The sequence below is a fragment of the Penicillium soppii genome (genome assembly GCF_028829465.1).
Source record: "Penicillium soppii strain IBT 18220 chromosome Unknown utg000004l, whole genome shotgun sequence".
In the NCBI taxonomy this organism is placed as follows: domain Eukaryota; kingdom Fungi; phylum Ascomycota; class Eurotiomycetes; order Eurotiales; family Aspergillaceae; genus Penicillium; species Penicillium soppii.
In genome coordinates this window covers 3,197,410-3,216,597 of record NW_026643234.1, presented here as the reverse complement: position 1 = coordinate 3,216,597, position 19,188 = coordinate 3,197,410, and the positions used below count along the sequence as shown (strand labels likewise).

General features: G+C 47.8%; 9 protein-coding genes across 9 annotated transcripts; 6 read left to right on the top strand and 3 right to left on the bottom strand.

The window, feature by feature from the left end:
• Positions 1 to 1,003: 1,003 nt before the first annotated feature.
• On the top strand, positions 1,004 to 1,816 carry N7529_004612 (kinase-like protein; the record flags this gene model as incomplete). The annotated part of the gene is made up of 2 exons (XM_057240139.1): positions 1,004 to 1,027; positions 1,241 to 1,816. The coding sequence occupies 2 exons, from the start codon at positions 1,004 to 1,006 to the stop codon at positions 1,814 to 1,816; spliced, it is 600 nt and encodes a 199-aa protein (XP_057099434.1).
• A 475-nt stretch (positions 1,817 to 2,291) lies between these two features.
• N7529_004611 (putative salicylate hydroxylase) lies at positions 2,292 to 4,577 on the bottom strand (the record flags this gene model as incomplete). The annotated part of the gene is made up of 4 exons (XM_057240138.1): positions 2,292 to 3,235; positions 3,307 to 4,144; positions 4,210 to 4,284; positions 4,335 to 4,577. The coding sequence occupies 4 exons, from the start codon at positions 4,575 to 4,577 to the stop codon at positions 2,292 to 2,294; spliced, it is 2,100 nt and encodes a 699-aa protein (XP_057099433.1).
• A 305-nt stretch (positions 4,578 to 4,882) lies between these two features.
• Positions 4,883 to 6,764, top strand: N7529_004610 (CocE/NonD family hydrolase; the record flags this gene model as incomplete). Its single annotated transcript, XM_057240137.1, has 3 exons — positions 4,883 to 5,076; positions 5,127 to 6,620; positions 6,677 to 6,764. The coding sequence occupies 3 exons, from the start codon at positions 4,883 to 4,885 to the stop codon at positions 6,762 to 6,764; spliced, it is 1,776 nt and encodes a 591-aa protein (XP_057099432.1).
• Positions 6,765 to 7,279: 515 nt separating this feature from the next.
• Positions 7,280 to 7,861, top strand: N7529_004609 (cupin domain-containing protein; the record flags this gene model as incomplete). The annotated part of the gene is made up of 1 exon (XM_057240136.1): positions 7,280 to 7,861. One exon carries the CDS (start codon positions 7,280 to 7,282, stop codon positions 7,859 to 7,861), a length of 582 nt encoding a protein of 193 aa, XP_057099431.1.
• A 2,163-nt stretch (positions 7,862 to 10,024) lies between these two features.
• N7529_004608 (polysaccharide lyase family 1 protein) lies at positions 10,025 to 11,370 on the top strand (the record flags this gene model as incomplete). The annotated part of the gene is made up of 5 exons (XM_057240135.1): positions 10,025 to 10,224; positions 10,277 to 10,420; positions 10,481 to 10,606; positions 10,667 to 10,763; positions 10,816 to 11,370. The coding sequence occupies 5 exons, from the start codon at positions 10,025 to 10,027 to the stop codon at positions 11,368 to 11,370; spliced, it is 1,122 nt and encodes a 373-aa protein (XP_057099430.1).
• A 389-nt stretch (positions 11,371 to 11,759) lies between these two features.
• On the bottom strand, positions 11,760 to 12,157 carry N7529_004607 (uncharacterized protein; the record flags this gene model as incomplete). Its single annotated transcript, XM_057240134.1, has 2 exons — positions 11,760 to 11,840; positions 11,894 to 12,157. The coding sequence occupies 2 exons, from the start codon at positions 12,155 to 12,157 to the stop codon at positions 11,760 to 11,762; spliced, it is 345 nt and encodes a 114-aa protein (XP_057099429.1).
• Positions 12,158 to 12,413: 256 nt separating this feature from the next.
• On the top strand, positions 12,414 to 14,013 carry N7529_004606 (uncharacterized protein; the record flags this gene model as incomplete). Its single annotated transcript, XM_057240133.1, has 5 exons — positions 12,414 to 12,803; positions 12,853 to 13,334; positions 13,382 to 13,468; positions 13,514 to 13,629; positions 13,694 to 14,013. The coding sequence occupies 5 exons, from the start codon at positions 12,414 to 12,416 to the stop codon at positions 14,011 to 14,013; spliced, it is 1,395 nt and encodes a 464-aa protein (XP_057099428.1).
• Positions 14,014 to 14,287: 274 nt separating this feature from the next.
• On the bottom strand, positions 14,288 to 15,888 carry N7529_004605 (uncharacterized protein; the record flags this gene model as incomplete). The annotated part of the gene is made up of 3 exons (XM_057240132.1): positions 14,288 to 14,411; positions 14,460 to 15,071; positions 15,119 to 15,888. Coding segments are annotated over 3 exons (1,506 nt in total), but the record flags the coding sequence as incomplete, so codon positions are not given.
• Positions 15,889 to 17,600: 1,712 nt separating this feature from the next.
• Positions 17,601 to 18,981, top strand: N7529_004604 (E1 ubiquitin-activating protein AOS1; the record flags this gene model as incomplete). Its single annotated transcript, XM_057240131.1, has 4 exons — positions 17,601 to 17,640; positions 17,698 to 17,755; positions 17,802 to 17,988; positions 18,046 to 18,981. 4 exons carry the CDS (start codon positions 17,601 to 17,603, stop codon positions 18,979 to 18,981), a joined length of 1,221 nt encoding a protein of 406 aa, XP_057099426.1.
• Between the last annotated feature and the right edge of the window lie 207 nt (positions 18,982 to 19,188).

Here is a 19,188-nt window from a genome sequence, read left to right as displayed (position 1 = left end):
TTCCATCTCGCTACTAGGCTCAGAGGAATAGAGGACCCAATACTGCTGAAGAGGGAGGCCAACACGCGTAAGCGAGAGGGGTGCAATCGGAGATGAAATTTGAGACGTAGATGTCAATGGAGTTTGGCTGCTAATAAGCTCAGAGATATCATCTGAATAAAGAAGGTCGGTATTTAGACCTAGATCTGAATCAGCGCAGAAGGAGTAGTGGGATTGAGATGCTTGTGAGTAAGACATGGTGTACTTGATCACTATGTCAGAGAGAGAGAGAAACTTACATATAGAACGAGCTGAAAATATCAGAATTATGGCAAATATGCTGTAACTCGTAAGTTGCGGGTGCGTACTTGACATCTCTTACTTTTGATGGCGATGATTGGCTATTACTAATCACTGGTGTGGATATTTGAGGATAATTGAGGATATATTGTGGATATCCGCATGGATATCCTTGGATATCCTCAACCTTGCCGCCATATTCACCAAGTCCGCTGTCAACAACATTGGAGCTTCCGACCGGTAATCTTCGAGAGAATCTATTTAGAATCATTATATACTTGAAAGTTAGGCTTAGATCATTAATTTAAAGCTAAATTAACTAAATTTGACCGGGAAATGGCGAGTTTGGTCAAATATACTTAGTTCAGCTGAGAGATGCTATACTTCTTCCATGAGTAAATATATATTTCCATGGTAAAGTAAAGTGAAATAACAAAAAATCATGGTTTCCCCCTAATACACTTTGAAAATAAAGATTGATGCTATAAGTAATAATGAAGCTAATAAATATTGGTTAATACATAGGTATTACTTAATATTTCATTGGGAAATAGGATAAATAAGGGTAGTAGTATGGTCAGGACCAAACCTGTGTATCTTTTGTTCTGAAAAATAAATTAATAAGCTGTATAAGAGGCACATGACGACCCCTAAGTAGATAATCAAGCGAGAGTTATGCTAGTGCGGATATCCGCAGAATATCCTCATATCCTCGCGGATATCCATGGATATCCTCATTGAGGATATGGTATGAAAGTAATATCCATTATCCTCAATTTGCGGATATGGTATTGAGCCTAATATCCAATGGAGAGGATATGCCGCAGTCTAGGTATCAGACACAATTGTAGCCAAGGCCCCCATTCTCCACCCAGATTGGGAGTCTTCAGCTGAACTAATTTATATCGAAGCCATTATTCATCAGCGTCTCGGGCCTCATCCATGTATCACTAAGTTCTAGGAATCCAAAGATGGCAAGATCCACCTCGAATTCCTTCAGTGCTCGCTTCAACATCGACTGTCGCAAACATACGCGACCGGACAAACCCCTACACCTTTCCAGATCATCCGCTGGTCATCACAAATTGCACAGGGGTCTCACCGTATCTACAGCCGACGTTTTTTGCAAGTGGACATTGTACTACGCAATATAGTTCTAGACTGGGATGACCACGTGAAGTTGTCTGACTTTGGTGGCTCCAGCATCAACGGATCAGGCCCTACTGTTTTGCCTACAGTTACTTCTGAGCACCCACTTTATCCTGCATCGACACCCTCGTTCAAGTCAGAGATTTTCGCAATTGGGTCCGCTTTCTACGAGTTGGAGACACTTCAGGCCCCTTACCATGACCTGGAAGCTGATGACATTGGAGAATTGTTTTCAAAGAGTATTTTTTCAGAAAACGATGGCCTCATTCTTGGTGAAGTCATCAGCAAGTGCTGGAAGATAGACTATGCGAATTCTAGCCAAGTACTGGATGATATTCGCAAAATTCAAGAATACCGCGGTTTTTTCGATGGTGGCTCTGAGAACTGAACCCCCAGTATGAGGTAAAGTTGACATTGTGGGCATTTGTCAGACTTTTGGGGTCAATCAATGTGAGGTAATTCTTTCGCTACCCTTCGCCGACGGTAAATTACACCATGCTCTTTGTCCTGTGGATTTTGTTGACTTTGTACGCAGTTTGGCTTGAGTTATAGAAGGGATTGGCAGCGCGTTATTACATGTCGGATCGATTTGATTCTCGCGAGGCACTCAGTCTGAGGTCTTTTAAAAAGGAACCGTAATGGCATTCTAAATCTAGTGATGAGTCAACAAAGCGATTGGTCAGGAGAAGCGCGGTGCACAAACGAACCCCTGTAAACATCACATGACTACAGATGTATAACTATTTGTGAGCTACAACATCTATTTATAAGCTGGAACCGAACGTCTCAAAGGCGTGGTTATATCTATATAACAGGTGGTAGATGGAAATGAGATATTGCCGTCCGAAGCCATTCGACCACAATCATTCAATCCGCATAGCCGAAGAAACATCAGGAACTCCAACTCCACTGACCACTTTGGCGTCAATAATCTCATCAATTGGAATCTCCCCCAAACGAGAGATAACATGGTGAAGTGTAGGAAGAGCATCCCAATCAAGACCATTGATTTCCACCTTCGCCTTGCTAGTACGCTGCAGCCGAGTCACCTTCGAAGGCACGACCTTAGATTCAGCAGCATGCGGGACAAATATCGGATATTCAGCCTCAGCCTTGCCCTTATTATCCCTCCCAACCTGAGGTATGTACCGATAAACCAAAATTCCATCATCTGCCTCACCTCCAATCGTCCCCGCATCAGCGGCAGGATCCTGATCCTGCAGGTCCTCAAGCTCAAAGTGGCCCCAAACAGCACCCTGCCAACTCGTCTGCATCCGGTACGAGCTATTGCGCTGATGAACATCAATGGCAGTAAACAGCTTTGGCATGCCAAGCTCTTCACGTCCCGAAACGATCGGGTCAGCAAGATTTTCAAACAAAATGGGCATATATGTTCCTTTCAACACCTCCCCACTCTCTTTTTTATATTGCACACCGTGAATATAAAGCCCGATATGGCGGTATCCACCGCCACCAAGCCAATCCATGCCACCGAGGGTAGTTTGTGAGAAGCTCGCGCGTGCGACAGTACTCGGTGAGATGAAACTGTACCGGTCTGACGGGAAAAGATTTTGCAGAAGGGTTCGGCTGGTTTTGAATTTGATTGACGCCGTTGTGAAGGTTGACTGGATTGACTTTTGGGTGCGGTCACGGCCCATCCAGTCCTGTCGTGGGCCGGGCATTGGCCCGAAGACGATAGGCTGGCGCCAGTACATGTGGGGGTTTTGGGACCAGAGGTGTTTACGGAGGACTTGAGCGGAGTGGTCAAATTCGTCATGACCGTAAATGTACTTAACCATACCCCATGCTGGATTTGGGTTAGCATTTGATTGGAGATCGAAGAAGGTAAAAGATGGAGCTTGGAAAATCGCGGCATACCTGATTCAGGAGATTGAATTTTACTTGAATCCCGGGTCATTTGTTGAATGGTTGTAGCGCGTTCGTGGCGAGCCTTTTCGTAGACCTTGAGCCGCTCGGGTACTTCGTCACGCCCAATATCTCCAGGCAACATGACAGCCAGCGAGACGGCATCTTCAATGGCCATAGCACCACCAGAAGCACGATACGGCAAGAAAGGATGGGCTGCATCGCCAAGAATAGCCAAACGGTCCTCGACCCAAGTGGGAAGGGTATCCATATCCAACAGCGGCCAGAGCTTCAATGTCTGTGGATCCGCCTTCTCAAGCAGCTTCTTGACCTGGGGATTGAAATGTTTGTATACATCCAGCAGGGCATCTTTTCCGATCTGCTGGTTGTAGGAGTCGCCGGTGGGATCGATATCTGTGGGGGTATCGGTCTCGGGGTGGATACAGACGAAATTGAGAAGCCTGTTATTGTCACAAGGATAAATGACAACCCGGCGCTCCTCGGAGTCCCAGAAGTCAACTGCGCCAAAGTCTTGGGCGATACTGGCGGTTTCGGGGTCATCCAGTGCTTGCTGTCGAGTCATGAGGAATCGGAAGGCATTCTTTCCTGAGCTAAACGGTTTTGTCTCCTTTGAAATCTTGGTGCGGGTAAGAGAGTGCACGCCATCTGCACCGATGAGCACATCGCCCTTGATGATGTCGCCGTTTTCAAGAGTGATTGTTGCGGCGTGTGGGTCTACGTCGACTACCTTGTTGGCAGTGTGTAAACGGGCAGGCTCGCCCTTTCCAGGTGCCTGGGCAGCTGCTTTGAGTCCATCGTGGAAGTGGGCTCTATGAACGAGGAGCCATCGCTGTGAGGTGTTTAGCAAATCAGAATTGAGAACAGTCAATATTAGTCCCCGATTAGGGCACGTACATGTCTCCACATCGCCGCATGCTCCTTGATGGGCGTAATATGCACCGCCTCTCCAGCGGGTGTATACTCTCGCAGCTATCTCCGTTAGCTCGACTTAATCTTCTTGATTTCTCTCATTTACTTACAAATTCGGCCTCCACGGCGCCAAATTCTGTGGCATCAATGCCCATCTTGCGCAAAACCCCGTTTGCATTGGGCGATAAATGAATTGCAGCACCAACTTCATTGGCAAAGCGTGAGCGCTCAAACAATTCGACTCGATGTCCCTGTTGTCTGAGAGCAATGGCAGCGACTAATCCTCCGATTCCAGCTCCAACAATGAGGATGCGAAGGCCCTTAGCCTCGCCATTCAGATCTTTGAATGTCATATTTGCTAGCAAACTTAGTACCACTTGACAGATGAATCAAAAAAAAGAACGAGCCATGTTATTTATGGTATTCGATTACCCGAACTCCTCCATTCCATGTCATACCTCTGAAATGCGGAGTTGGTTGTTACACAACTCTCGGATGTCCATTTCGGCTCCACGTCGGCGGAGACGGGCTCGGAGATGTTAGCACCGATTATATGAATCGTTCTTCTTTTTCTTGTGATAAAAAGACATCCTTCAAATACTGATTTATTTTACCAATTGACACTACCCAAAGTTATATTTCTTCAAGTGTCACCAAAATGCCCAACCAAATCAAAGACATCACCACCACCGACGAGACTACCTTCTCTTACATCTTCGAGCAGAATGTAACCATCACGCTCAAGGACCAGTCAGGTCTTGTCCGTTGCAATGTCTATCGCCCCAAAACTTCCGAGAAAGTTCCCGTTCTAGTTACATACGGACCCTACGGAAAGGACATTAGCTATGAAGCGTAGGTTTCTTTTCGAACCATCAGTATAATGCTATACTAACTTATCCCAGATTCCACCCACAAAGCTTCAGCGAGGTCAACCCAGAGCAGCGCTCTGAACACTCTGCCTGGGAAACACCCGACCCCAAGTTCTGGACTAGCAACGGGTATGCCGTAGTACGCGCCGACGAGCGCGGCACAGGCCAGTCCGTTGGGAAACTTGACACAATGTCCCGCGGAACTAGCGAGGCTTTCTTCGATGTCGTGGAATGGGCAGCCGAACAGCCTTGGTCCAGCGGCAAAGTCGGTTTGCTGGGAATCAGTTACTTCGCAGGCAGCCAGTGGCGCGTGGCTGCACGCCAGCCCAAGGGTCTATCATGCATTATTCCTTGGGAAGGTATGTCAGACTACTACCGAGACCGATGCCGACATGGTGGAATTCTGTCGAACAAGTTCATCAAGTTCTGGTGGGATCGCCAAGTCGTTAGTAACCAATACGGTCTTGCTGGTCGTGCGGTTCGCAACTGGGGTCCTGATACCATTGAGGGTGATTTGCCCGAAGAGGAACTCGTCCAGAACCGTCAGGATCAAACTGTCGATAATGTCGATAACAAGTTCCGGGATGATTTATACTATGCTTCAAAGGAGTACAGCATGTCCGACATCAAGGTACCATTGCTCTCTGTCGCAAACTGGGGTGGCATCCTGCTCCATCTTCGTGGTAACGTTGAAGGGTACACACATGCTGGATCGGAGTTGAAATACCTGCGCTTTATTACCGGCCGACATGATCTCCCCTTCTACTATAAGGAAGAGGTTGAGCTCCAACGCAGCTTCCTCGATGCCTTCTTGAAGGGAGACGATCGCGCAGGCTGGGCAAATGGTACAGCACCCAAGGTTGATATGGTTCTGCGCAAGGGAGACGTTGGACACAACAACGCCGAGGGCGAAAAGACCTTCCCTCGCCGACAGGAGAAGGAATGGCCCATTGCCCGAACCCAGTACACAAAGTACTACCTGACATCCCAAAAAGAGCTTGTCACCTCAGTACCCACCGAATCACGCTCAACTAAAGTTTCCTACCAAGCCCTTGGAAACCTGGATGATCCCCAGCTGGTACAATTCACCACCAGCGCTTTCGAGACCGAAACCGAAATTACGGGCCATGTCGTGGCGCACCTGAACGTGTCAATGAGTGCAAATGCCGGTGCACCAACACCGCAGGATATTGATTTATTTGTGACAATGCGCCACATCTCGCCTGAGGGGAAAGAAGTGTTCTACACGGGAACAGCCGGTGATCCTGTACCGCTGTGCAAGGGCTGGCTGCGGGTTTCGATGAGACAGGTTGACCAAGAGAACCCGCGCAACCGTCCCTGGTTGCCTCATCGTAACTACTACTCGACCGATGCGCGTCCTGTGATTCCTGGGGAGGTGTATGCGGTTGATGTGGAGGTTTGGCCGACGAATGTTGTTGTTGAGAAGGGGGGTAAGATTGTCCTAGAGATTAGCAGTGGAGATACGCAGGGTAGCGGAATTTTCCAGCATAACTCGCCTGTTGATCGGTGCGTCTCTCTTGTCTTTCTTCAATCGATTTCGATACAAATACTAACTTTGTCAGATCTACTGAACGCTTCCAGGGCCAGAACCATATTCACTTTGGTGTTGCAGAGAATTATGTTACTCTGCCTATTATTCCATCTGCTTAAAGTACTAGTTAAAGATAAATTGTCTATAGATTTCAATATATTTTGTTCTATAACTACAACTATTTCTATTTTCTCATTTTGACCATTTCCAACCAATGAAATGAGGCTATAAGCCTAGATATGACGTAGACGCAGTATTTTATCCAATAGGATCTCACCAAGGAACTAAAAGGTGGGGCTTTCTGGACTGCCGAAGTAAAACGAACTCAAGGGCATTCAAACATCCAGACCAGTATAATAATTGATAGTAAGTGAATTAATCTGTGGATATCTCACCAAAATTTCGGTGTTTACTATGCCATCATTAAGTCCGAGACCGAGGCAATCCGAATCTGGGACACAGTGAACCCACCAGCCGATGTGGACATCCTCCCGATGCGGGGAGGCAGGGGCAAAGCTATAGATGGATGCAAGCTCCAATATTTAGTATTGACTACTACACAGCAAAAGCAACATTCAATTGCTTGTGTATTTTCCCCCGCCACTCAAATAACTCCCTTGTTACCATTACCAAAATGGCCACCGAAAAAGTCCCCAAAAATATTCGTCCCCTCAACCGTTTCATAACCACCCACGATGAAACCGGCAAAGCCATCTTCTCAAACACCCTTTCGGAGACAATGCCCGTTCAAAAAGTTGGTGACGGTGCCGATTTCAGCCTAGCCTATACATCTTCGCATTTTCCCGCACAACTAAGCAACGACACCGACATAGTCGATTACCAAACCTACCTGTCCAACCCACCAGGCATTGTAGTATCAGGTGGCACTGTCTGTCGGATCGTGGACATGCAGCCTGGGGCAGAAAGCCCAATGCATCGAACTGTGTCTTTGGATTATGGCGTCGTGCTAGAAGGCGAAGTCGAGCTTGTGCTGGACTCTGGTGAGGTGCGGCTACTTAAGAGAGGGGATGTTGCTGTTCAGCGTGGTACGAATCATGCGTGGCGCAATGTTACGCCTGATGTTGTTGTTGATGGTGTTGGTGTCCCGCAGTGGGCCAGGATGCTGTATGTGCTCCAGCCTTCTGGGGAGATTTTTGTGGAGGGAAAACCGCTGAAAGAGGTTGTTGATGGAATTGGAATTCGGGCGAGTACTTGATTATTGAATTCTTGTATTCTTGAGCCATGTATCAGCTAGAGGAAATAGCCATCTAGTATATATATTACACCTCATTCTTGTTACCTCTTGGTTGTAAACTCGAGGATGCTTAGGTAGACTAGGATACAGATACCGATATGCTGAAGAGCAAAAAGAATTAAGATACTAGGGGGAATCGCACCGTTTTAAAAATCTAATATAACAACGACCGAAATTCCCAAATTGAGATGCATTCGTGACTCGGCTTAGCCCACTGTCGGCACCTACGGCTTTGAAACCGCGGCTTGAGCGGACGAACATGACCGAGAGTAGCAGACCCAAAGCAAAGGATGCCTTTGTTAACTCGGGTTAGTGTGATGAGAACACTCCCTGTGCCAGATGCATTAGCGTCGAAAGCTCTGCGACAATGTTCAAGCAGCCTTATTGCATAAATAAACTATATAAAATTATCGCTTTTCGTGCAGGAAAATCCTGGGCAGGGAAGTTACGTTCTGAAAATTGGAAGTTTCAATGGTCATCCGATGACTACGAAGTTAGGGTTCTCCATCTATGCTATGCTTTCAAGGATCTTTCTCTTCAAACAATGACTAGAGTTTTGGTCAAGTCCTTTCCTGGACTATCAAGTTTATTTCATGGCAGTTCAATCTATGCTTAAGCAAATGAAATTGACTGTGAAACGCCTCAAGCTTTTGGTATTCGGGAAAGCAAGAAACCGTGATTGGTTTGAGGTTTATTTGACAATTCTCGTTGTTGATTGCAAGTCTTGACATTGTCCAAGCGAGGCAAGTGGAAATTGTGGCCAAACGGAATACCAAAGTACGTTGTCTCTCCTTTATTGAACCATAAGATAGGTGAGGCAAAGAAGTTCATGAAAGGATGAGATAAAAAGACGTCCCTGCTAACCAAGGTTTAAACCCCCTACGCTACTAGTAATACATCTCAAGTTCGCCAAACTTCGACACTGAAGCTTATTTACCATTAACGTGCCATTCTGAAAGGGATGGTTCCATTTGCATTGAATTCAGGGGCCAGGACCAACGAGGATAAAAAGCCAACCTCGATGATGACGCTGCGGCATATATTATGGAATTGAAAAATATTGTGAAAGATCGAGGTACGTTGATTGATAGTGTTTAATATTGTTTTTACTGCACTGACCACCCATGAATAAGGCCCGGCGCTGCTCAACGAGAGTTTGAAAGACCTCGATCATAAAGAAGGGAGACCATTTGCCTGGATCTCGCAATATATGTGGACGAACAACACTGTCATGGAGGACAACGATTATGATTACGAGCTGATGCGAACGTTATCCATAGAGTCAACCTTGGAATCTATGTGCTGCGCATTCGGACCTTGCTACCACGGTGAATCCTCGCAACGTCTTCGCAAAATAATGTATTATGCCCCAAGCTCGGTACGGAAGAAAAGCCATGCTCATTCACCTTATCCAGTCAGCCGCCCCATTATAGGGGATTCAAGACGCATTCATGCTTTCCATAAACCACATATATAGTAGACACGTCATGCTGCCGGCCGATAAGAACTAAGTGACACCTGTGGACTGGAATTATAATTAAGCCATGAATAAGAGTTAAGTTAAGCGTGAGGATATATTAAAGAAAAGTTCAATTAATTAAAGATATATTACGCGTAGAAAAGAAATGGTGGACAGCCATGACTTCCCCTCGATCTAGATGAAACACTATTAAGTTTAGTCGCGGTTCTATTGCTCCTCTCGGGTTTCTCTTCGTGCCGGGTGTTTCGGACTTGGATTTGCTGACGATCGCTTTCCCGAAGCAACGATAGTAAACTGATCGGCGGTGGCATCTCCACTGTACAATATTGTGAGGACCCATATGTTTATTTGTCGGCCTGCTTCCGAAATCACCGAGACCACATCATCCTCATTTCGGCCACTGTTCGAGAAGATAGAGCTAATGCATCTTTATCCACTTGGCCGTTTAATCGCTAAGGGGGAAGGCATTAGTTGAGACACACCTCATGGCCTAAAACCTCGACTGTATAAGTAACCGTCCGTTTCTTTCTTTGATATATTTTTCTCTAATCCATTCCACTATTTACTTTCTTTTTGTTCTCGCTTTATTATTTAGTTTTCTTACATTTACCGTCACTCTTTATTTATTCCCGTCAATTTCCAGGATGAAGTACGCATTTGTTCTCACGGCTATTGCCGCTATTGCCTCCAAGGTCGCCGCTGTCGGCGTCTCAGGCACCCCCGAGGGTTTCGCTTCTTCCGCCACTGGTGGCGGTGATGCCACTCCCGTCTACCCTTCCTCCACCGATGAGCTGGTCTCTTACCTCGGTGATAGCGAGGCCCGTGTCATCGTTCTGAGCAAGACGTGAGTAGAGAACCTCTGCAGTGGGTGGCCGACTGCTGACAATGATGGTTAGTTTCGACTTCACTGATACTGAGGGTACTACCACTACCTCCGGTTGTACTCCTTGGGGTACTGGCTCCGCCTGCCAGGTTGCCATCAACAAGGATGACTGGTGCACCAACTATGAACCTGATGCCGCTACCACTACTGTCACCTAGTAAGTGTCTCATCACGCGGTCTCTAATTGATTTCCTGCCAATGCTAACACGCCTATCAGCAACAACGCTGGTATGCTGGGTATCACCGTTGGCTCCAACAAGTCCTTGATTGGCGAGGGCACCAGCGGTGTTATCAAGGGCCGTGGTCTGCGTATGGTCAGCGGTGTTGAGAACATCATCATCCAGTGCGTTCAAATCTAAGCACGAAAACTTCGCTAGAGTGCACACTAACTGACTTATTACAGGAACATCGCTGTCACGGACATCAACCCTAAGTACGTCTGGGGTGGTGATGCTATCACCGTCGATCAAGCCGACCTGATTTGGATCGATCACGTTACCGTAAGCCACTCTCATAACTCTACTAATCCACCTAAACTGACTTATCGTACAGACTGCTCGCATAGGTCGCCAGCACTACGTCCTGGGCACTGAAGCCGACAACCGTGTCTCGATCACCAACAACTACATCAACGGTGAATCCGACTACTCCGCCACCTGCGACGGCCACCACTACTGGAACGTGTACCTCGACGGCTCTAGCGACAAGGTAACCTTCAAGGGCAACTACCTCTACAAGACCAGTGGCCGTGCCCCCAAGGTCCAGGACAACACCTACCTCCACGCCGTCAACAACTACTGGGACAACAACTCCGGTCACGCCTTCGAGATCGGTTCTGGCGGCTACGTCCTTGCGGAGGGCAACTACTTCTCCAACGTCGACGCTGTCCTGGAGTCTTCCTCCTTTGCAGGTGCTCTCTTCGCTTCTGACAGTGACTCCAGCACCTGCGAGTCTTATATCGGTCGCTCCTGTGTCGCCAACGTCAACGGCGGCACTCTGACTGGTTCTTCCACCACCGTTCTGAGCAACTTGAAAGGCGAGACTCTTGCTACTGCCGATAAGGCCAGCACAGACCCTGCTGGTAGCGCCGGTCAGGGTAACCTGTAAGTGGTGTTTTGCGTTTGGATTGGGATTTCGCAAGATTAGGTGATTTTCATTGAGCTCAGGGGTCTCCAAGGCTGTGTAGGTGCTCAGCTTTACTCGAAAAAAAGATGGCAAGTGCCATTAAAACAGAAATGGAAAGCCATGGATTGCCATCTCTTTGTATAGCATTCACTCTTATCTTCCTCAATTCTACACACTTTTGACCAACATGCCAAATAAGACAATTGCCTGTTGAGCCGATTGTTTCGTATTCCTTACTTATATTGTGGAAACATTTCATATTATCATGAACAGCTAATGTGGATAAATATGACAAGATGTGCAGGTTTAATTGGGCACTCAGAATTGAAATAAATAAAAGTACGCTATAACCTCCAGCCCCAATATCGAATCTACCATTCTCCTCCAACCTCATAATGAAAGATCTTATCATTGATTCTTCCGCCAGTAAACCGCCAAAGCCTGGACACTGCCTATAAAGAGTCAATAAATCTACAACTCCATCATGACGAATAGATACACTTACAGCATTAAGCCATACGCCATGCAACATAACCTGGATAAACACCATTTCGGCCGGATTACTACCACCGGGTCTTTCCTCAAACGACAAGTTGCGATTTGTAGGCCGAAATTCCGGCATGCGACGATGATGTGTAGGCCATTCCACAGGCTGTGGAGAGGTTACTGGTTCATGTTCGCTCTCGTGGTCGGCGCCGCTGTGGTGGACTTCGTAGTCGGCGAGAACGGAGAGGGTTTGAGTAGTAGTTGTTGTTGTGGTGGTCGCCATGGTTGTGGAAGAATACACAGCTTGGAGATATCGATGAAATCGCAGGTAGATAGGGATACAGAGGTCTCAGGATGTCGAGTATCAAATGGTCACCCCGGATCTAGGGCTTGGCGCACATGTCCACATTCTCCCCCACATCCCGAAGTACACTCGGACATAGGGACATCTCCGAACGACACGGCTATGTAATTATCTTGTTTTCTTGTTTCCTTCCTCGTTCGGACAGCTCTACGTTTCAATTTGACCAGAAACTACTATGGATTTATCCCGCATCCTAGCGGCCAACATCGACGGCCGCACCCAAAACACCCGCTACCGCCAAACGCAATTCCAAAAGCTCCAGGCCGTTCTTGTAGCCCATATTGCCGAAATCCAAGATGCTATCTACTCAGAGTCAGGACATACTCGCGCCGAAGTGCGCGCCGAGGTCGTCCTCGCTCTGCAAGAGCTCCGAACGCATTTCTCAAGCCTGAGCTTGGAGAAAGATCTCGAGGCCGAGTATCGCATTTCGCATGGCAAAGACAACCTAACTAGCGCGCGTGGCGCAGGAATAATCTACATTGTGCCGAGTACTCACACGCTATTCTTTTCCGTTATCTCGGCGCTGAGCGCGGCGCTGGCTGCGGGCAATTGTGTTGTTCTAGAGGTGAGCTCTCCCAAATCGACAACTGGTCCAGTAGCTAAGTGTACAAAAGCTACCCCAAACAACGAGTGCACTGCCCGCTCTGCTGCGCAAGATTCTGCCCGATGCTTTGGACCATGATACCTTTGCCATTACATTGCAGCGGCCGGATGCATCATTCCTGAGCAAAACCTTGGTGGTTGCACAAACTGGCGAAGAATATGCGGGCCTTGTCTCGCCTTCGAATTTGAGAGCGGTGGCCATCGTCGACCGCACGGGCAATGTTGCAGAAGCTGCGCGGGCACTGGTCGCCGCGCGATTTGCGCTCGGTGGTCGCTCGCCGTATAGTCCGGATGTGGTGCTTGTGCACGAGTTTGCTATGAAGCCCTTTGTGGAAGCTGTTATCCAGCACGCATCGAAGTATCTTGCTGGTGAGAATGGGGAGGGGAGATCTCTTTCTCGCAAGTCCGGTCTGCTGGAGTCTGTTCAGAAAGATAGAACTTCTCGTGTGCTGGTGTCAGGGAGTAACTGGGGTATTGTTGAAGTGCAAGATCGGTGAGTTTTGGGAAGATGTTGCACCGAACTATGCTAATCCGCGAAAGGAAATCTCCTCTTCTGCAGAAAAAGATTAGCGAGAAAATCCTCTTGGTTCACCCAGTCACCAGCTTGGACGATGCCATCGACATGAAGTAAGCACGTTACATGCTGCAATAATTCAAAACTAACGATTGCAGCACCGAAACACTGGCTGCAACGTATGCCTTTGCCGCGCCCTCTTCAGCTAAATACCTGACGCAATTCATTGATGCCCACATCTCGTGGGTAAACCACGTTCCCAGCGACATGCTCAGTGCGTACACACCACAACACACAGAACCAAGCCAGATCCAGAGAAGACAGCTAACAGCGATTAGTCGGACCTGCTCTCCCTAAAAACACAGCACCAGGCCAAACACGCTACACAAAGACCCAATTCGAGGTTCCTCGCCCACAAGTAATCACGCCAGTCGTAAGCTTCGTACAGGTGATCCTCGATGACACCAATAAGGGCAAAGCAGATAAGCTCTGGCGGGAAGTCATTGCGCCGTTGCCGTCGACGAAGCAGAGACCAGGGTTTAAGATTGGGTTCTTCGAGCAGGGAATTATCACGGGTGGACTTATCACGCTTGTTTCGCTTGTTGCGACTGTTTCCACGTTGGGATATTATACTTGGACTTTTGTTAGGAGGGTTTGAGCGTATTCCTTGTCTGGTTTTTCGGAGTTAGTGCTTGTATAGTTATCTTCGGGTAAATAAGGGACCAATGCTACATACAAGTAGCTGTCTACTCAGTTCTGGTTAGTTGTATATCGATAAGTACGAGGTTGGACCAAGAACAAATAGGGGATAAGTCATATCGAGATTCGTGTCATCGTCATCCTAGCACACGCTAAGAGGCAGTCTGAGTCAAGATACTACAGACATAGAAGAAATCTATCTTTAACCGAAAAAAAGAAACAAGGAAACCCCGCTAGCGGGCGCCGATGCTTGGGAAGAACCGGGGGCCCGCATACCCATGAGCAATGATACTCTCGATATCAATATTCCCATCGGCTCGTGGACTCCACAGCTTGATTAAAATGAACCGGCCAGATCTATCATGTCGTTAGTGATGGGACATACACAACGACAAAGATACATACGGAGGCGGATCGAACTTGATGGTGACCATGCTTTTCTCGCGTTCAATGAAGAAGCGTGCATGTGGTTTTAGGACTTCGGCGGTAGACTGAGCAGTTGCGGGTGGTGGATTGGGATGAACAAGGCTAGGCTCACGACGGGGCCTCTGCTCGGGATATCGTCCAAACATACCTCGTCGTCGTACTTGCATTCGTCGGCGGGGGATTATGGTCGCACTGTCCTCCTCATTGTCGCTTGGTGTTTCGTCGGTATCAGAAGTATAACTTTCCAACGGTTCACCATGCGTCCCGTCCAAATCTGCGGAACCATCTTGTTCGTTTTCGGAGTATGCGTTATCCTCGTTGTTCTCGTCGTACTCCGTGGTAATGCGAAACTGCGCTTGTGGGTCTTCCGACGTGTCAGGAATAGCGTGCGAATTAGGGCCCATGAGAATTGTGCGTTCGAGGTTTTGAAGGGGTGGCCGGAATCCACTCAGGTATTCCTGGGATGGCGGCAAGCCGCTGCGACGAGGGCGGCGACGCCATCGAGAATTAGAATATTGGATATGGTACTGGGCGGTGCGAGCAAGCAGTTCATCGGAGGTCATGGCGACGAACACCATCCCTTCCTGAATTCTGGTGCAGTTAGCTAGCAGTCCAGCACGCGGGCAGAAGGTACATACGGAGCATCGAAGCCGCATTGAGGGGCTCTAATAACGATCTTCTTCAAACAGAACGGAGCTTCGTCCCGGTGACACAGGACCAAATTACAGCGGTCTTCTTTGGTGGAATAAACGCTTTGGTTGTTGTCCAGAACATTCTCTGGGCGGGAGCACACCCCGTCTGGATCGTAATTCCCTCCGTCACAGCTAGCTATCTCCATCTGCAGCTCTCCCGGCACTACTTGCCCATATTGCCCATAATTAAATCCTTGGAAGCCCTCGCGGTTGTCATCGGCATCCAGCTTCCGACGCTTCTGGCGTCCGTGGCCATCGCGGCCCGACTGGCCCGACGGAGGCATGAGGGAGGGTGATCTGGATGCGTCCAGGCTGGGACTCAAAGTCGACCAGGGCACACTACGGCGGCGGGAATAAGACTCGGGGGAGAGACGAGAAGAAGGACGTTCTGTGCGAAGCTGGTCGTGCCAAATATTCCGTAGTCGCTCTGCGGGGCTCGCTATCTCGGACTGTATTTGTTGAATCTGACGATCTACGGCAGCGCGGGCTTGTTGATAATTGGTGCGGTCGCGAGCTCGGTCCAGGGTATGTTCGGCAATTTCTTGATTTAGCGTTTCCAGGGCACGGTTGGCGTTGTAAGAATTGTAGGCACCAGAGCGGTTGCGTTCAGATACTAAATTGCGGAGATGCTGGAGACGGAGTACGTCAGGGCGTTCGTCGGGGGCGGTACGGGGAATGCGGGACGAAGAAGCAGGAGGGTAATCGTAGTTTCCTGACTATATGTACAAGAATGAAGTAAGACATCAGGTTGCGTACCTAAAGGTAACTAATGAGACATAAGACATACCATCATTCAGGTTACTGATAGTGATACCTTCGGTGGATACCGTCTCTGCCGGACAGGAATTAACGATTATAAATATCCCATGGAGTATGAGACTTGGGACTTGAGATTTGAAATTTGATATTTGATATTTGATATTCAATAACTGAGACTCGAGCTAGAAATCAAGAGGAAATTCCCCAAGGTCTGGAGATGTGAGTTGAGTACACGTGATGGCGGATTAGATCATCGAATTGCTCCACCTGAGCATAGGATGTTTCAACTTCACTTCATTCAACTTCATATGACAACTGTTACTTTTCCATCAGTAGGTCTCGTTTGGCTCATACTAGTATTTTATTCATATAGGCCTAGGTATTTCACTTACATTCGCACATATCGCTCTCTTATCTCTCGCACTTGCATTATAATGTCGTACTTTCTCAAACTTCTGGTAATTAGATAGACCTATTTTTGCATGGCTTGCTCAAACATGGTTCACGTTGAGAATAACCTGCAGGAAAACTATCGTAAAGGCTGTTTTACTTAAGATACCTTGCGCTTATACTAGTATCTAGTAGAAAACTACACTTAATATGGAACGTAGGTGAATAGAACACTGCCATTTTACTGAGAACAAAATCGGGATTAAGGTCTAGGGTACTCATTCCTCTTTGTCCCTTTAGAATTCTCATTGAAATTTCTAACTGGTAGTCAGGCGGTAGATACATCTAAAGGTCTGTGTACATCTAGTCTGGACATAGTAAAAATCGTAAATCATACATCGTAAGTACAACAGTTTGCATTCGCTCTCTATGGAGGAGAAGGGAGAAGGAATAAGGTAGGCAGTGGGTGTGGAGAAAGCAAACTGAGGCCTGGTATTATATTAAGTTTCAAGTACTACGTCTTCTATGTGAAACGAGACCACGTGAATCCCAGCCCTACATGCCCCCATAACATTGCCTCAACTGGATTGATCTCTTGATAAATCAGATCCGGTCACCACCAGAGCAGTATCATCAATGTGCAATACTACAGCGAGGGGGATAATGATGTTTTGCTAAACTAGGAAAGTATGTGTTGACATTTTCAAAAGTGTACCTCAATTCCAAAATGCAAAATGAGAGCAACGACCAGAAAATGCACAAAATTGATGCTAGCTGTATTCTTCTTTGCACTGCTCATCTGCCCACAAGGTGATTGCCAATAGAATGGGACCATCAATCGGCAGGCCCGCGGATTACCACTCCTACAAGGAACTGGACCAGTATTACGACCTATAGTATCTTTCTTTTAGGCTAAGTGGCAAGCTCGAGATCATGGCATGTTGAATATCGATAGATCTGCTGATATCATTGAATTCTTGTATAAACTCCCACCCTCACCAGGGCTAGTAATAGAACAAAGAACAGTTACATACATATGTGTATAACTATGCAGTTGTAAAGTATATCGTCATCCGTGTACAATATACAATGTCTCCACAACCCCACTCAGTAGCTCCAAGATCACATGACCTTGAATGTTGGTGCCGACTTTCTTCCGCTTTGCTCTTTCATTCAGCTTGCACTGAGACGGCCGGTCTGAAATTCGTTAAAGTGAAGAGCAACTAAAAAAACTGTACAGCTTCCCTTCGACTTCCCTCTTCACCTACGACCCATCACAATGGCGGAGCAACAGGAGAATGCGCAGTCCATCAGTGCCGGTATGCCCTATCGCTGAGCAGCCCCCAAGGAGATCTAACTCTGACTAACATGCCTAGATGAGATCGCGCTTTATGACCGACAGATCCGGCTCTGGGGAGTCCAGGCGCAAGAAAAGTGAGCAGCCCAGCACAACATAAACACATGTACTAACCCCCGCCAGGATCCGATCAGCGAGCATCCTCCTTATCACCGTGAAAGCTCTCGCAAATGAAGTCGCCAAGAACCTCGTCTTGGCAGGCATCGGTTCTCTCACAATCATCGATCACCAGTGCATCACGGAGGACGACCTAGGAGCACAGTTCTTCATCGCCGAGGCGCAAACCGAGCAGGATGTGATCGGAAAGAACGTAAGTCTCAATCCTAGCCATCCAAAGATGCTATATCCAGTCTCTAACAAAGCCCAGCGCGCCGAAGCCGCAGGACCCCAAATCCGCAAAATGAACCCTCGTGTCAAGCTATCCATCGACACCTCCGACGTGAAAACCAAACAACCAGACTTCTTCGCCCAGTTCGACATAATAATCGCCACAGAGCTAGACTTCCTTGCCAATACCACCGTCAACGCCGCCTGCCGCCTAGCAAACAAACCCTTCTACGCCACCGGGCTCCACGGCTTCTACGGCTACGCATTTGCCGATCTAATCAGCCACGACTTCGTAATCGAGCGCAACAAATCCAACATGAACGCGGTAATGCAAGAAACCCAAACCCGCAGCATTGTCCAAATCAACACCAAAAAAGAAAACGACAAAATCATCGAACTAGTCACAAAACGCGAAGTCTACTCTCCGCTCATCCTCGCAAACACCTCCCCCCTCCCAGAAGAATACACCCGGCTTCCGCGCCGCCGCAGACAAGTCACTCCGCTGCTGAGCTGTCTGCGCGCGCTCTGGGAATTTGAAAAAATCCGCGGCCACCGCCCAACCTTCACCCACGAAGACCTCGAGCTCTTCACCAAGCTCTCCCGCGACAGACACCAGGAACTGAAGCTCGACCCGCTGACTCTCGACTCCGTGTTCTTACGGACATTCCTGCAGAACCTCGGTAATGAGTTGAGTCCTGTTGCGGCGTTCTTGGGTGGGGCGGTTGCGCAGGATGTTATTAATGTTCTATCGGCGAGGGAGCAGCCGCTGCAGAACATGCTGCTGTTTGATGGTGAGAAGATGCTGGGACCAATTTATTCGCTTCATCCTTTCTTCCCCGAGGATCTGGCTGCTGGCGCGGAAATGGCTGCTGTGCCGCCGGTTAGGAATCCTGTTACGGTTCCCGTTGCTGGGGCTGTCAATGGGGGTGCTGTCAACGGGGGTGCTGTCAACGGGGGTGCTGTGCAATTGAATTAAGGAATTGGGGGAATGTTTTGGCGTTAGGTGGAGGTTAGACATGATATATGGGTTTTGCACGTGACGAATTTCTTTCGGCCTCAATCTAGATATGGCCTCATGTACAATAGAAGAGTATGCAGCTGATTTTACCATGTGAGCTCTTTATCATCACATTAAATTAGTATTTTGATATGCTATAAGAATATGGAAACTATAGATAGAAGA